The 15473-nt window shown below is 44.2% G+C and overlaps 2 protein-coding genes and 1 long non-coding RNA gene across 19 annotated transcripts in view; 1 reads left to right on the top strand and 2 right to left on the bottom strand.

Moving 5' to 3' along the window:
* CD46 (CD46 molecule) overlaps positions 1-7182 on the bottom strand; it is a 41816-nt gene extending 34634 nt beyond the window's left edge. For 13 of the 14 annotated variants that reach the window (XM_051820509.2, XM_070055225.1, XM_051820508.2 and 10 more), the window contains exons 1-2: positions 6924-7182; positions 242-430 (exon numbers count right to left, since the gene is read on the bottom strand). In XM_051820509.2, the coding sequence (XP_051676469.2) occupies positions 242-430; positions 6924-7047 (313 nt within the window). In that variant the 5' untranslated portion in view covers positions 7048-7182. Of the gene's footprint in view, positions 1-241; positions 431-6354; positions 6483-6923 lie in introns of those variants that run through there. The other variant, XM_070055226.1, reaches the window with a different exon arrangement.
* A 2-nt stretch (positions 7183-7184) lies between these two features.
* The window catches only part of LOC103350988 (uncharacterized), a 185713-nt gene continuing 177424 nt past the window's right edge, over positions 7185-15473 (top strand). The window contains exons 1-2 of one of the 3 annotated variants that reach the window (XR_011381410.1): positions 7185-7986; positions 9691-9731. This is a non-coding gene — a long non-coding RNA (uncharacterized lncRNA). The remainder of the gene's footprint in view (positions 7987-9690; positions 9732-15473) is intronic. The other 2 variants (XR_011381411.1, XR_011381409.1) reach the window with 2 other exon arrangements.
* CR1 (complement C3b/C4b receptor 1 (Knops blood group)) overlaps positions 7280-15473 on the bottom strand; it is a 101478-nt gene continuing 93284 nt past the window's right edge. For both annotated transcript variants that reach the window (XM_017347820.3, XM_070055212.1), the window contains one exon: positions 7280-15020. The gene's annotated coding sequence lies outside the window, so the exon portion shown is untranslated. The remainder of the gene's footprint in view (positions 15021-15473) is intronic.

Here is a 15473-nt window from a genome sequence, read left to right as displayed (position 1 = left end):
GAATATTGGTTTTTGCTGTAACTATTGCAAAGGCAAATCTAAGCTTGGCATTTACTCAGGCAACCAATTGCCAAGAAAATCATTCCCTGGCAATTTCTCAAAGCGCCCCCCGCCAGATATATTTCTATCTAAAACCTCATTTCACATGAGAAAATCATCGTTGTAATAGTGGAATATGCACCCTAAAATGTGAAAATATTTAGAGCAAGCAAAAAAAAAAAAACCTGTTTTATTTACTTACTTTCACAAGCCCAATCAGTGATAGGAAGCCATGAGTTGTTCAGTTCACAATATGTAGTTGTGGTAAACGTATATGCATGTTCCCATCCTTGTTTACACTTGTAATTTACCTGATCTCCAGGAGAATAAGAGGGCTTTTGTTTACCAACCATCTCCATAGCCTCAAATTTTGGTGGTGGACCACAGGCATCTAAGGACAAGGGAATAAAAATAGGAAGATAGGTAAAATATTGATACCATTGTCACCAGCCAGGAATTGTGATTTGGCAACAAGTAGTACAGAAAGCACGGATATCATATGTCCTTGACAAGCTTTCAATCAGTATTCCATGTGTTTCCCCAAGGTAGTAGTAGAGGAAGGTGACTTTTTTAAAATAAAGATTTATTTATTTATTTGAAAGATAGAATGAGAGAGAGCAGAGAAAGAGAGACAGAGAGAGAAAGAGAAAGGAAGGATCTTCCATTCGCTAGTTCACTCTCCAAATGTCCTCAATGGCCAACTCTGGGCCAGGCCGAAGCCAGGAGCTTCCTCTGGATCTCCCACATGAGTGCAAGGGCCCAGGGACTTGGGCCATCTTCCACTGCTTTCCCAGGTGTGTTAGCAGAGAGCTGCATCGGACTTGGAGAAGCCAGGACTTGCCTACACTGGGACACTGGCACTGTAGGCCTCAGCTTAACCCACTGCACAATGGCACCAGTTCTGGAATGTGCCTTTTAAGCCAACCATTTTAAGTACATACTATTTGTTTTTGGTTTGTTTGGGAAGAAACTGAGTTTTCATTCAGTGGTAAATTGAGCAGACTGTATCAATGGTTTTGATCTTAAAATACATACTCAGGAGCCAGTGCTGTGGCGTAGAGGGTAAAGCCGCTTCCTGCAGTGCCAGCATCCCCTATGGGTGCCGGTTCAAGTCCCAGCTGCTCCACTTCCATCCAGCTCTCCGCTGTGGCCTGGGAAAGCAGTAGAAGATGGCCCAAGTCCTTGGGCCCCTGCACCCGCATAAGAGACCCAGAAGAAGCTCCTGGCTACTGGCTTTGGATCAACACAGTTCTGAACATTGTGGCCATCTGGAGACTGAACCAGCGGAGGGAAGACCTCTCTCTCTCTCTCTCTCTGCCTCTGCCTCTCTGTAACTCTGCCTTTCAAATAAATAAATAGATATTTTTAAAAAAATACAGGTATGTATCTTTCCCTACTTTTTCTACGTTCATTTCAAAACTGACCTCTAAGAGATCTTCTACAGTATGAACTCATATCACTGCTCAGATGCCTCTTGTATGCTTGGAAACACAGACTTAGGACAGCTGGTCACTTAAGATTCAGTCTCCGCCTAGAAGGAAAATTCCTGGGGATGGGCCTTGTGGTGCAGTGGGTTCAGCCACTGCCTGTGATGCCAGCTTCCCACTGCTCCAATTCCGATCCAGTTCCCTCATAATGCATGTGAGAAAACAGTGGAAGAGGACCCAAATGCTTAGGCTCATGACACCTATGTGGGAGATCTGGATGGCTCCTGGATTTGGCCCAGTTCAGCTCCAGGGGTTGCATTCCTCTGGGGAGTGAACCAACCCTTACTCTACCTTTCAAATGAATAGAGTAAATCTTAATAATAAAAAAGGCAAGTTCCTCAAGGCCAGGGACCATAGTGGTCTTATTCACTACATGCTGGCCCCAGACCCAGCAGGTACTTGAGAAATGCCATGGAGAAGTTGTTATTAAATAAGCATTGTGTGTGTGTGGGGGGGGGGTGGACATTTGGTGCAGTGATTAAGATGCTGCTCAGGGGCTGGCACTGTGGCATAGCAGGTAAAACAGCGGCCTGCAATGCCAGCATCCCATATGGGCACTGGTTTGAGTCCTGGCTGCTCCACTTCCAATCCAACTCTCTGCTATGGCCTGGGAAAGCAGTAGAAAATGGCCCAAGTCCTTGGGCCCCTGCACCCATGTGGGAGACCTGGAAGAAGCTCTTGGCTCCTGGCTTCAGATCGGCCCAGTTCTGGCTGTTAAGGGCATTTGGAGAGTGAACCAAATGGAAAACCTCTTTCTCTCTCTCTGCCTCTGCTTATCTGTAACTCTGCCTTTCAAATAAATAAATAAATCTTAAAAAAAAAAAAAAAGATGCTGCTCAGACACCTGAATCCCATATCATAGTGCCTGGGTTCGAGTCCTAACTCTACTTCTGATGCTCCTGCTATGTACACTCTGGGTGGCAGCAGGTGATCACTTAAGAAGTTGAGTATTTGCTACCCGTATGGGAAACTCAGATTGAATTTCCAGCAAATTACAGAGCAAGGAGTTAGGCAAGTACTGCTTAATTCCCGACTCAAGGAAGTAAAGGCAGTGCATCAAAGTTGGGGGTGAGCAGGGCGTGACCCACTCCTGTGTGGGGCCCTAGTTGGTCCACAGTGCAGGTGGCCTTCCTCTGATTGGGCAGTGATGGGGCCAGTGTGTTTCCTTTGGAATGGCAATGGTGAACTCCAGTCTGGGTGGGTCTGAGGGTAGACTGGGATTACTTTGATTGGGGTCTGTGAGTCCCTGCAAATCTCTCAGAATAGAGGCTGACATGGAGAAGTGGACTATTTAGGGCCCCTTATACTTGTGGCACTCCTTTAACTTAGTAAGTTTATCTTCCTAGAGGATCTGCCAGCTAAGGCAGGGACACTGATAAAGTGAACATCAAAAGCAATAGGGGCCGGTGCTGGCTCACTTGGCTAATCCTCCGCCTGTGGCGCTGGCACCCTGGGTTCTAGTCCCAGTTGGGGCACTGGATTCTGTCCCAATTGCTCCTCTTCCAGTCCAGCTCTCTGCTGTGGCCTGGGAGGGCAGTGGAGGATGGCCCAAGTGTTTGGGCCCTGCACTCACATGGGAGACTGGGGGGAAACACTTGGCTCCTGGCTTCGGATCGGCACAGCGTGCCGGCTGTGGCAGCCATTTGGGGGGTGAACCAACGGAAAAAAGGAAGACCTTTCTCTCTGTCTCTCTCTCCTCTCTCTCACTGCCTAACTCTGTCTGTCAAAAAAAAAAAAAAAAAAAAAAAAAAAGCAATAGGGATAAGGGTCTCAGTGTTGCTCTCATTTCATGTCACATTCTAAATTCTAAGCTTCTCTCTGTATACACAGTCCAACATTTTATTTGATTCATGTCCTGCAATCTCTGTGTTGTCTATGAATTTTCACCGTTTGCACAGTGCTGACCTTGCCATCTAAATTTCCTCAGCCTACCACCTAAAACAAAATAAAAGCAAAGAAAAGCGAACCCATTCTAGTAATTAAAGCAAACAGAGTTAGTACAGAGTTAAGTTTTACTGCTAACATTAAATTGACTGAGTACCCTGAGCCAGTCATTTTCAGTTTACAATAGGAAAAGGAGGGAGGTAGGGAGTCCCTAGGAACACTGTGCAATTCTGCTGTAGATACAAATGCTAACATTATTCTAGAATTTCTTGGAACTGCCAAGATGGAAATCAGGTAACAGTATGTCAAAGACAAAACTATACACGTATTCTTTGTTTTAGATGTTCATTTTGAATAACTATGGACAGCAGCTAAAGAGTACAAACTCAACTCGCACATACAGTGCTCTGAGTGAAAGAAGAAATGTCAGTTAGATGCTTTAGTCCCATGTAGTCCATGGGAATTTGAAATATTTGAAATATTCTTCTCCCTAACACATATCAAGACAGAGATATGCTTCCAACAATATTCAGAGTTTTAAACCTTGGGACTGGCAATTAGTGGGTTACAAGCCTTATACCCTGTAATAAATAATTACCTCACTTTTTTAATAATTCAATTTCTTCTCTTCCTCAGATCACTGAATTTTCTTCCTGTGAAGATTCTTCGAAGTAAACACCCCCAGCTCCAGGAAAATTATCTTGAGTTCTTTTTCTAGATATTTTATGAAGTGGTTAAGTTGCACTGCTACACTTTAACGAGAGATGTCACTATTTAATATGATAGGCTGGGGCCGGCGCCGCGGCTCACTAGGCTAATCCTCCGCCTAGCGGCGCCGGCACACCGGGTTCTAGTCCCGGTCGGGGCGCCGGATTCTGTCCCGGTTGCCCCTCTTCCAGGCCAGCCCTCTGCTGTGGCCCGGGAGTGCAGTGGAGGATGGCCCAGGTGCTTGGGCCCTGCACCCCATGGGAGACCAGGAAAAGCACCTGGCTCCTGGCTCCTGCCATCGGATCAGCGCGGTGCGCCGGCCGCATCGCGCTGGCCGCGGCGGCCATTGGAGGGTGAACCAACGGCAAAGGAAGACCTTTCTCTCTGTCTCTCTCTCTCTCACTGTCCACTCTGCCTGTCAAAAAAAAAAAAAATAAATAAAATAAAATAAAAAAATAAAATAAAATATGATAGGCTGTCTCAGGCAAGTTTTCAAAAAGTGATTTCTCTCCCTACCCTGGATCTACTGAATCGTTCACCTTCTCTACATTTATATCTTCTTGCAAAAATTAATTCTCTGTCACACCCACGCTGCCCAGACTGTATCACCAGAGGGTCCATATCATCAGGTGTGCACACCAGAATAGCGATGAAACATGACAGCAGGTCATTTCTGGTCCTCAGCTGCTCTGTCCTAGCTTGTTAAACGTGTTTGGACAATAATTTCGGTGTTACCTGAAGGCCCATGTGTTAAAGTCTTGATCCGCAGGGTCTTATGTGAATAGACTAAGGATGGAACTTAAATGTAGTTTCGGTGTTGAAGCTGGGGCTTGGAAAGTGATTAGATTGGATTCGGTTTTTGGGAGCACTTATGGTGGAATCATTGTGGCTATGTGGAGAGAGACACATGCATGTGCAAAGAGTGAGCATGCTCCCTGTATCTCTGTTTCCTGACTCACCATATGACCATCATTCCTCCATCCTCTGGATTTAGCAAAGGCCTGAGCCAATGGGGCCACCGAGTCTTGGACTGTTAACTTCCAAAGCTGCTTCCTTCCTAAAGCTCCTCCCACCCGGAGGCAGGAGGAATATTTTCCTGGGCTCTAACCTTGGTCAAAATATTCTCTATGATCTCCTGGTACTTAGTAATTATGAAAGAGTGTTGAGACTGAGGCAAAAAATAAATAAATAAATAAATAAATAAAGGACACCTGGAGCCACAGGTGTCACCACACAGATACCTGCATTCTAATAGGGAGCAACAGAGAGCAAAGATAGCTTTAGAAGGGAGATTAAAAGTGGGGTGGGGGTGGGCTTTGAGCAGGTCCGATATCTCTGAGAGAGGGTGGTGGGGAAGGTGAGGGGGGCGGTACAGTGAGGGAAGCCTGGCCTGCCTGGTGCGCAGAAGAATCTTCCCTGCTCCTGTCACTGGTCTGTACTGTTAGAAGATCATACACTTTCCTCCAGGGCCTGTCTCTGAGTTTATGGTCCATGTTTCTGTCAGTATTAAGCCTTGGGTCATGTCTGCCACTCCCTGAAAGTTTTAGCAAACATTTTTTGATTGTGTTCCTGGCACTGGAGATTCACCAGTGAGCAGAGTCCCTGCTCACACTCACGCACATATGAGGGTGCTTCAGAATGTTTGTGGAAAATGAAATTAACAGGTGAGAGATTTTGAAATCCACGCATAGTTTTTTCATAATAACTTTTCAGGAACTTTTTGAAGAGCCCTGTAATATGTAATGGGATCCTAATTATGATAGCTGGGGCAAACACACACAAAGTACATAGAAAAGCACACAAAAAATACCAAAATGTTAAAAGTGGTTTTTCTTTGTGTGCGGTGTGTTCAATATTTTAAATGTGCATTTTAAAGTATTTATTCATTCAATGAATGATTAAAAGAACAGATTTAATTATAAGGCTGTAGGGAAAACTCAGATTAACATGATTTAAGTCCCTTTCTTAAAATACTAATTTCTCACTAGGGTTGGCAACAATGTGGTTTATGCTCCTCCGGATGGCCTCAAATGTGACTCAGCCTTATGAAAACAAGGAAAATAACGCCAGAAACTCTTTAGGTGATAGAATCGGATACTGTCTGAATTGATTAGGAATGGGAAAAGAACTCCGTGGTTTATAAAAAAAAAAAAAAAAGAAAAGCAACTGTTTGTAAGCCAAGACTCATACAGTGTCTTACTTCACTGGAGGTTCCGAAAAGGTGGCGTGCTCTTACCGTTCCTCCAAGCAGGTAGCTCCAGGCCTGCAGAACCGCAGCCGGAGCACAGGCCGAGCGCGAGCCGGCCCGGAACGCAGGACAGCGAGCACTGCAGGGCGGGCCGCTTCGGCCACGCAGACTCTGAGCAGCCCTGGCCAGCGCATCTCAAACCCCGCAACCCAGCACAACCGGGCACGGCAGGCTCGCGACAGCCCGAGACTGTGGGGAGCAGCCCCACTCACCGAGGCATCGGAGCAGGCAGGATAAACTCAGCGCGGGCCGCAGCAGCACCTCCACGCACCTGGGCAATCCCAAGTGCAAGCAGGCCTTTACGTGGTGCACCTGTTCGTGCTCAATCCCGGAAATGCATTGCAAGCTTGGGCTAGGGACAGTGCCAGGCGCCGGGGAGACGCCCCCGACGCCCGCCACTCGACCGCCAAGCACACGGTCGCTCGGGTGCTGCGTGGTCCCCACAGTCCCCCGCTACACGCGCGCGCTCCCGGAGCACAGGCACTGCACCTGCCCGAGCCGCGCCCGCCCGAGCTCCAGCCTCGCGGCCGGCGAGCGCGCCCTCTGCAGGGTCCTACCCGAGAAAGTGAACAGCAGGAACCCCACAGTCACCAGGAGCGTCCCAAGCACGCGCCACCGTGAAGGAAGCGGACTCTCGCGCCGGACCGACGGCTCCTTGCTCGGCGCGGAAGACGCCGTCATTTTTCCAGACCTGGGCGAGGAAAACTGGCAACTAACTGAACAGGGGAGCCCTTTTTGAGTCTGGGGAGCAAACGCAACAATCCCCAAACTCACAAAGTGTCAAGGTGGGGGTGGCCACGACAGGTGGGCGTGGCCAGGGCGGAAGTGACAGGAGGCCGAGCAGGCTGGGGCCAATTGGAGGGCGGAGGGGCGGGGCCTCAAGCGGACGGGCGGGGCCTGGAGGTGCCGGAGCGACCCGGGTCGGCGGCTGGCCAGGGCCTCGCGGTTCTTTGCAGACCGCGGCGTTTGTAAACAGGGCCGCTGCCCTACCCAGGAAGGGTGGGAAGAAACCAGCTGGTGCTGTTGTCATCGTTTCTGGGAACTCCCCCTTGAAGAATGAAGCCTGTCGGCCTAAAGAGCGAGACCCGGAGCGCAGGCCGCGGGTGGCGGTGGAGCCGCTTCCCTCAGGCCCCGAGGCTGTCCGGAGCGGCGGCCCCGGGGATGGCCGTTGTCAGGCGTGCTGGGGCGCCGGGGGGCCGGGAGCAAGCTTCGCTAGCACAGAGGCGTGGGAACGCGAGGACGCGCGGTTCCGGGGCCTCGGCGAGCGGCCGGCCGCGCTGAGGAGAGCGGCTGGGGAGGACTGTGGTGGACCGGCGAGACCGCACAGGCGCTGTGAGGGAGCCTGCGTGACGACAAGGGAAAGTAAAGAGCGCGTGGAGTGGCCGGCACGAAACCAGCAGACAAGACGGGCGGACGTGTTCTTCCTGTCAGACAGGCGGAGAGTGAAAACAACCCGTGCGAGTGGCTTTTCAGGACTCTTAGAGCCTTGAAGTGAACAAGCCTTGTGGGCCCCCCGTGCCCCTCAGTTTACACCAAAGACATCAGAGCTCTGAGCGAAGGTTTATAATTTCGGGAAAAAATAGAAATCCTAGAAGTGGCGAAAGCATTAAGGAATTTATGGTAGGTATCTTTATGTGTTGGAATTCAGGGCAGCAAGTATTGTAAGAGTATCACCGTAAGAAACTATGATATATTTGTATGCCGGAAAAATCAACTCCAAATCCGTACACGGCTTTTATTAACACAAACGTATCCTGTTGTTACCCATAAAGAGAGACATTGGAAATACACCCACAATAACATCAGCTGATAGGATTGTAGACATTTTCTTTAGCATTTTCAGCTTTCTGCGTTTTCTGTTGATCCTATGTTAGGTTCAGAATAAAATAAAACGTTTAAAAAAATTCAACCTGTATATCAAAGACTGTTTTGTTCATAAAATCATGAATTACACAAGACTGATGTAGGAGAGGATGGCATGGAAATAGAGGGTAACCATATAGATCTCAAAGAGGTCTTCTGGAATTATAGAACTTTATCTATCACTATTACAGCTCTGTGTCTGAGAGGTACTGAAGACTTTCTGGTTTCACCAAATCATGCAATTACTTTTGTCAGAACAACAATGAAGCGATTGATTCTAGGCAGAGCATAAAATACACTATGCCTGAAGGTGATGTATAAAATCAACACCTGAGAATCTTGGAGGATAAAATCCAGACACATCTCAATGGCAAGGAAATGAGGTATCGTTGAGAACACATCGATGAAGAATTATTATTTCTATTAGTGCCTAGGGTTATGCAAGGCAGACATGTTTTGTGGCTCAGTGTCAGCACTTACTGGTGAAAACAGAATCAATTTGTTTCTGTATAACAATAAATGCTAAAAATGTCCCAGGCTTGGTAGTAACTAACATCACTTGTATTTTTTCTTCTAAGAAATTTAAAAATACATGGCTAGTGTTTAGTTTCATGTGCTGGATTACATTGATGTCTTTCTTATTGGAACTTGTTTCGATCAGAATTTCTGTCCTTCTGGTTTCTCAAGCGATTCTTAATGTACTTTCACATGGAGTTTTGTAAAACTAATTGTAATTTGACACAGTAGAGGCTCCATCTGAAATGTTCTGAGCCTTGTTCCCAATTTTGTGTGCAAGTTCCATGAACCAGGAGTAGAGTTTTCTTGCCATATTTCCGGTGCCAACTCATCTCAAATGAACACCTGGTAAACACTGTATGAGATAAATGAATCTTGTTGTCAAGAGCAGTTAACATATCTCTGCCAGTTCTCTCCCAGTGTGAATGTATCAAATGCTGGAAAAGTTCTGACTTTCAATAATTTTAGACACTAGGAGAAAAAGTGGGATTTGCCTCTAAAAGGAATGAATGACAACTGTCTGCACAGAAAACCGTCCCAAGTCAACCATCGTAAGCTCACTTGTAGAGTGGAACTACTGTCTAATCCATTAGCCTTGAGATGGTTTTAGTGGCTGAGTTCAAAGGGAGAGTTTTGAGAGTGAACTTCCTGAGGGGTAGAACTCAAGAGTCAATGCTTTGAATGAAATAGGGAATTAGATACCAGTGGTTCCACTGATTCCCCTCAAAGATTTTGTCAAATTGTCAAAGAGAAGAAAAGGGGAGAATGGAGGATCTAGGTATTTGTGGGCCAAGGTTTAGAACCATGTGTACTTTCCTTTAAGGCTTTATGAAGGGCAATGGAGTAGGGGTGACATGGAATGCCATTAAATGGTAGCCAACTTCTTTAAAATTTAATGTTAGATGATTCTCTGCCTCTGAGTCTATTTACATTATGCTTTTCCAGAAACGGATGCTACAGCATGAATGGACATCTGCTTGTACCTGGTGAGTACCAGCCAGCCAGTTGGCTTTCATGTTTAGTTGTGCCACAGTCTCTTTCCCCTTAACCAGCAAAAGCATTACTGTGGTATGCCATATCCAAGACAGGGATTCTGATAACAATCAAGGAGAGCAAGAAGGACATTTCTCAGAAAGGACATGTATTTATTTTTGTGTCTTCTTTGCTAGTAAAGGTTTTAGAAAGGTAAATTGATAATAGACACTATATTCCATAAATAGATTTGCAGTTAAAGTCTCATTCCTTTCTCATTTTAATGGTGGAGACAGAAAACTATTTAAATGTCATAGATTTTAACCAACTTACAGCTCACACTTAAGTGTACAAAAAGAAAAAAAAAAACAGTACATGAAAGAAAATAAGCCAGCATAGAAATATCTTAGGAGAGTAATTGGACCAGCCTGTGCTTTTCAGATAAAAAATAAGACCAGAGGTTAATAGAAATGCTTAAGAATACAAGTCATGCTAGACAAAATAGCATTTTACCCACAGTGTATATAGTATTTCCCGTGATAACTGACATAATAGAAAAAAAATTGTGTGTCTTTCTTGCAATTAAAGTCACAGGCATCAGATACTTATTAATCATATTGCTCCATACTCTATTCTGAAAGGAAAAAAATTTATTTTAATGACAGAAAGGCAAATTCTCAAACAACTGATTTCTAGCCCTTCTTTGAGTTACTTCTTCAAAATCCCAGGAAATAAGAGATTCATTAAAGATGCAACTTTAAGGGGCCAGCGCTGTGGCACAGGTTAATAACCTGGCCTGAAGCGCTGGCATCCCATATGGGCGCCAGTTCGAAACCTGGCTGCTCCACTTTCAACCCAGCTCTCTGCTATGGCCTGGGAGAGCAGTAGAAGATGGCCCAAATCCTTGGGCCCCTGCACCCACGTGGGAGAGCCAGAAAAAGCTCCTGGCTCCTGGCTTCGAATCGGCGCAGAAGCCAAAAACAAGCAGAAGATGGCCCAAGTACTTGGACCCTTACTACCCATTGGTTTCATTGCAGGACTGAACCAACAGACAGGAGATCTCTTTTTCTGTCTCTCCTTCTCTGCCACTTTGCCTTTCAAATAAATAAATCTTTTTAAAAAATGTTTTAAAAAAAACAACAGAAATTAGCAGTGGCCATATACAAAGCTGTTATTAGAACACCCAGAAAGATTCTGACATTTTCTAGAGATTATTAGCATGGTCTGTAATGCCATAAAAATTTTTTAACTATAGGAGCGTGGCCTGATTAAGGATCACAGGGCCACTTATTTAAAAAGTGTCAACCCATGTTTATTAACTTGATAAATTCTTTTTAATTGACACATAAGAAATTGCACATATTTATGAAGTATATGTATTAATTCTTTGAGGTGAAAATATTAAAAATCCTTTCTTCTAGCTTTTAAAAAAGATTTAATGCATCATTGTTATCTGTAGTCACCTTACTGTGCAATAGAACACCAGCACTTATTTCTCCTAACTGTAACTTAAAACCTGTTGACTGATATATTTTTTTTTTTTAGATTTATTTTACTTATTTGAAAGACACTGTTACAGAGAGAGGTAGAGACAGAGAGAAAGGTCTTCCATCTGCTGGTTCACTCCCCAGATGGCCGCAACAGCCAGAGCTGTGCCGATCCGAAGCCAGGAGCTTCTTCCGGGTCTTGGACTTGGGCCATCTTCTACTACTTTCCTGGGCTATAGCAGAGAGCTGGATCACAAATGGAGCAGCCGGGACTAGAACCAGTACCCACAATGGATGCTGGCGCTTCAGGCCATGGCTTTAACCCGCTGTGCCACAGTGCCGGCCCTGACTGATATATTCTTAACACTTGCACTTATCTCGTTAATGTAGGATATCCTCAGTCCATATAAAGGTGAGCTAATGTGGCCAGTGTTGTGGTAAAGCCACTGCCTGTGATGCCAGCATCCTGTATTGGCACTGGTTTGTGTCCTAGCTGCTCCGCTTCTTTGCTAATGGCCTGGAAAAAGCACTGGAGGACAGCCCAACTGTTTGGGCCCCTACTATCCACATGAAGACCTAGATGAAGCTCTTAGCTCCTGGCTTTGGCTTGGCTCAGCCCTGGCTTTTGTGGCCATCTGGGGAGTGAACCAGGAGTTCGAAGATCTCTTTGTCTCTCTCTCTCCTTTTACTCTTTCAAATAAATAAATAAATATTTTTTAAAAATATGAGCTAGTGGCCGGTGCCGTGGCTCAATAGGCTAACCCTCCACCTGTGGCGCTGGCGCACTGGGTTCTAGTCCTGGTTGGGGCACCAGATTCTGTCCCGGTTGCTCCTCTTCCAGTCCAGCTCTCTGCTATGGCCCGGGAGGGCAGTGGAGGATGGCCCAAGTCCTTGGGCCCTGCACCCGCATGAGAGACCAGGAGAAGCACCTGGCTCCTGGCTTCGGATCAGCGCAGTGCACCAGCCACAGCAGCCATTGAGGGGTGAACTAATGGAAAAGGAAGACCTTTCTTTCTGTCTCTCTCTCTCTCACTGTCCACTCTGCCTGTCAAAGAAAATAAAAAAAAGATGAGCTAGTTACCTTTAATAATGATTATTTTAATTTTTAATACAGAACATAGTATAAAGTGCTTTTGAAATAGATTATGAAATATCCTAACTTTCATTGTTTTCCTACATATTTTTCTTGTGTAGTCTTGACCACTGTCCCCAATAATCATTCAATGTATTTTTAGCAAAAAAATTATTTTCCTTTCCTGGAGAAATGAAAAACTTATGGAGCATATATTTATTCCAATCTATTTAAAAGAAATAAATTTTGCTCCATAAAATACAAGGGAACTTTAAAGAAGACATGTGTATATAAAGAAATACATAAATTAGTAAAGATTGGCAGAAAATGAATTAAAATATTAACAATGGTTATCACTGGTCATAATTATATATGACTTATTAGTGTTTATATCTCTCTGCATTTCCCAAATTATCCTTAATGAGCCTATTCTATATTATAAACATTTTAAAATAAGAAAAATGGAAAGCTCCTCTGCATACCTTCTTCCTTTAGTAATGGAAATTATTTTCTATACCCTAAGTGTCCTCTGTCTTTCTGAGAAGATAATGTGTGCATTAGCACCAGGGAGGGAGTGACAGACAGAAATGCAAACTAAGGGGAGGGAAGCTCTGCTAGATATGGGAAAGCTTCAGCATCTTCTAGTGCATATGTTTGCCTCTGTGAAGTCGCTTCAAAGACTGTGAATCTCAGACCTCACATTGTTAAAAAGACTTGGCTCTTTTCCAGCCAACATTTAATTCAAGGTCTTTTCCAGTTCAACAAGTACTGTGTCAAGGAAGGACACTGAGATAATAAGGTATTTTTATTTTGATGACAGCATTATCAACAACTGAACTGCTGAAAATTTATAGGCTGAATTTACATGCTTATTTTACATCATGATGTTAACATTACATGTAAATTTCTAGTTTATTAGAAGTGTTTATTGCCCTCTGTTGTGGTTGCTATGTGTGGGCACATGAAAGTATGGTGTAAGTTGAGACACTGAGTAAATAAGAGACTAACGGTAACTTGACCTTTTCCTTTTTTTTTTTCTCTTCTTGGTAAAAGAAAAAATATCCTCAGAGTTGAGCAACTAAAAAAAAGCACTCTGCCTTTCAAATGAATAAATTTTAAAAAAAAAGAACCTTCTTCCAGAACACATGCAAGTTGTTCCTAAGGCATAAAACATTTCCTTGAATGTTCTTCTGAACCATAAGGAGAGTCTGCTTCAGAAAGCAAGTCCTCTTCCCCTACTTACAGTAAAGCATGAACCAGGGAAGTATAGTTGGTCCAGTGTATCCATATTCTTCCCTGGCCTTGCTGGAACCTTTCTCCCCAAGACCAGGAATGCTGTCCTTGTACCAACAGATAGGCCTCCTGATGAGGCCCACTGGCTCACCTGATCCTTGGTGATTACAGCCATGTAATTCCTCATCATCATTCACTATTTTTTTTTAAAGATTTATTTACTTATTTGAAAGGCAGAGTTACAGAGAGGCAGAGGCAGAGAGGGAGAGAGGTTTTCCATCTACTGGTTCACTCCCTAAATGGCTGCAACAGCCAGAGGTGGGCCGATCCAAAGCCAGGAGCCAGGAGTTTCTTCTGGGTCTCCCAAGCTGGTGCATGGGCCCAAACACTTGGGCCATTTTCTACTGCTTTCCCAGGCCATAGCAGAGAGCTGGATCAGAAGTGGAGCAGCTGGGACTCCACCCAATGCCCAAATGGGATGCCGGCACCATAGGTGGTGTCTTCATCCCCTGCGCCACAGTGCTGGCCCCCATCATTCACTTTCTATGTCACACCTGCTACCTGCATTGCCTCCCAACATGTTCTTGTCGCGTAACACAGCGGTGTCTCTGATCAGAGTCTGCCTCTGCCTGCGTGACCCACTGTGCTCCAGCACCTGACTAGGGTGCATAGAAGGTATACTTTGTGTAAACTTTTAACTCATTCCTTGTCTGCCATATGTTATCACAAATGATTAACCTCATTCCTGTGAAACGTGGTTAAAATTCCAATGTTAACAAGGAAAGACAAAACTGTTCAGGACTTCCTATCTTTGTATTGACAGGTGATCAATATTCAATGTACACAATTTGAGGTATACTCTGATGTAAAAGAGTGATTTCAAAAACACTTATCAAAATGAAATTTTGATAAATTCATTTGAAAGCATTTACTGAATACCAGTTATTTGATTAATTCTGTACCCAGATGTTTTGAGAAATGTTAACAAATGGTCTTTACTCAAAGTCAATAATTTGACAAGGGAAAGAAAACACACATAGGTACAATGCATGGTACAATATATGTGGCTAATGAATATTTACAGAATGAGCAAACGAGAGAATGCAACTGAGTTAATAGGCAAAAAGCACATAGCACGTTGAATACTATGGGAAGTGATTACATGCAGTTCTAATGACTGGAGAAATGGTTGTCATTTGGTGAAAAACAAAGAGGAGTCAATAAGATACAATCAATGTAATCTTAAAGCATAATCCTACAAATGTAAACTAACATGCAAAGAAGTTTAAAAATACAAGGTTATCAGTAGACTGTATTGCAAGTAATTTTTATATTTTAATTTTCTCTGTATTTTCTTTTTTAATAATGTGCACATATTACTCTTACAATTGTTTATTTTAAAGGCAGTACAGTCAGGAAATGCTGCGAGATTCAAAAAGAGGCATCATTTTGGACTGGTGTTGTTCAGCAGAGCTTCTTGGATGAGTGAATTCTGAGCTGGGTCAATGAAACTTGAATAGGAAGAAAGGTGGAAGAGAGTTTTAGGCAGATAACCTGGCAGGAATGTGTCTAGATCAAACAATATTTTAAGCACCTTTGTGGAATATAAAAATGAACTCTTACGAGAATGATCATTGCCCTCACAGTCTACTGTTACTTTATCTGTTTGTAATTCATGGTAGTGTGGCTGACCTTGAATCAGCTCTACACAGCTTTTCTATCACAGCTCTCCAAGAGCAAAGGAAAGTGAGGGCCTCATCTAAGAACTTGGATGCATAACTTAAAGCATCCCTAAAAGTGCAATACCTTTGGTCTTCTTTTATCTTAAAACCTGCTGCATTATTTTCCTTTCACTCCCTTACAAGTATATTTGTGCTAATATAGAAATAATGCTATTTTCCTTTCAAACTATTGGAATAGCATTAGGAAAAGATATTCTCATAGGAAGCAATGCTATTGTTATC

The sequence above is a fragment of the Oryctolagus cuniculus genome, chromosome 13 (assembly GCF_964237555.1).
Source record: "Oryctolagus cuniculus chromosome 13, mOryCun1.1, whole genome shotgun sequence".
Taxonomy (NCBI): domain Eukaryota; kingdom Metazoa; phylum Chordata; class Mammalia; order Lagomorpha; family Leporidae; genus Oryctolagus; species Oryctolagus cuniculus.
The sequence above is the reverse complement of the archived record's forward strand: the minus strand, read 5'-3'. Positions and strand labels throughout refer to the sequence as shown.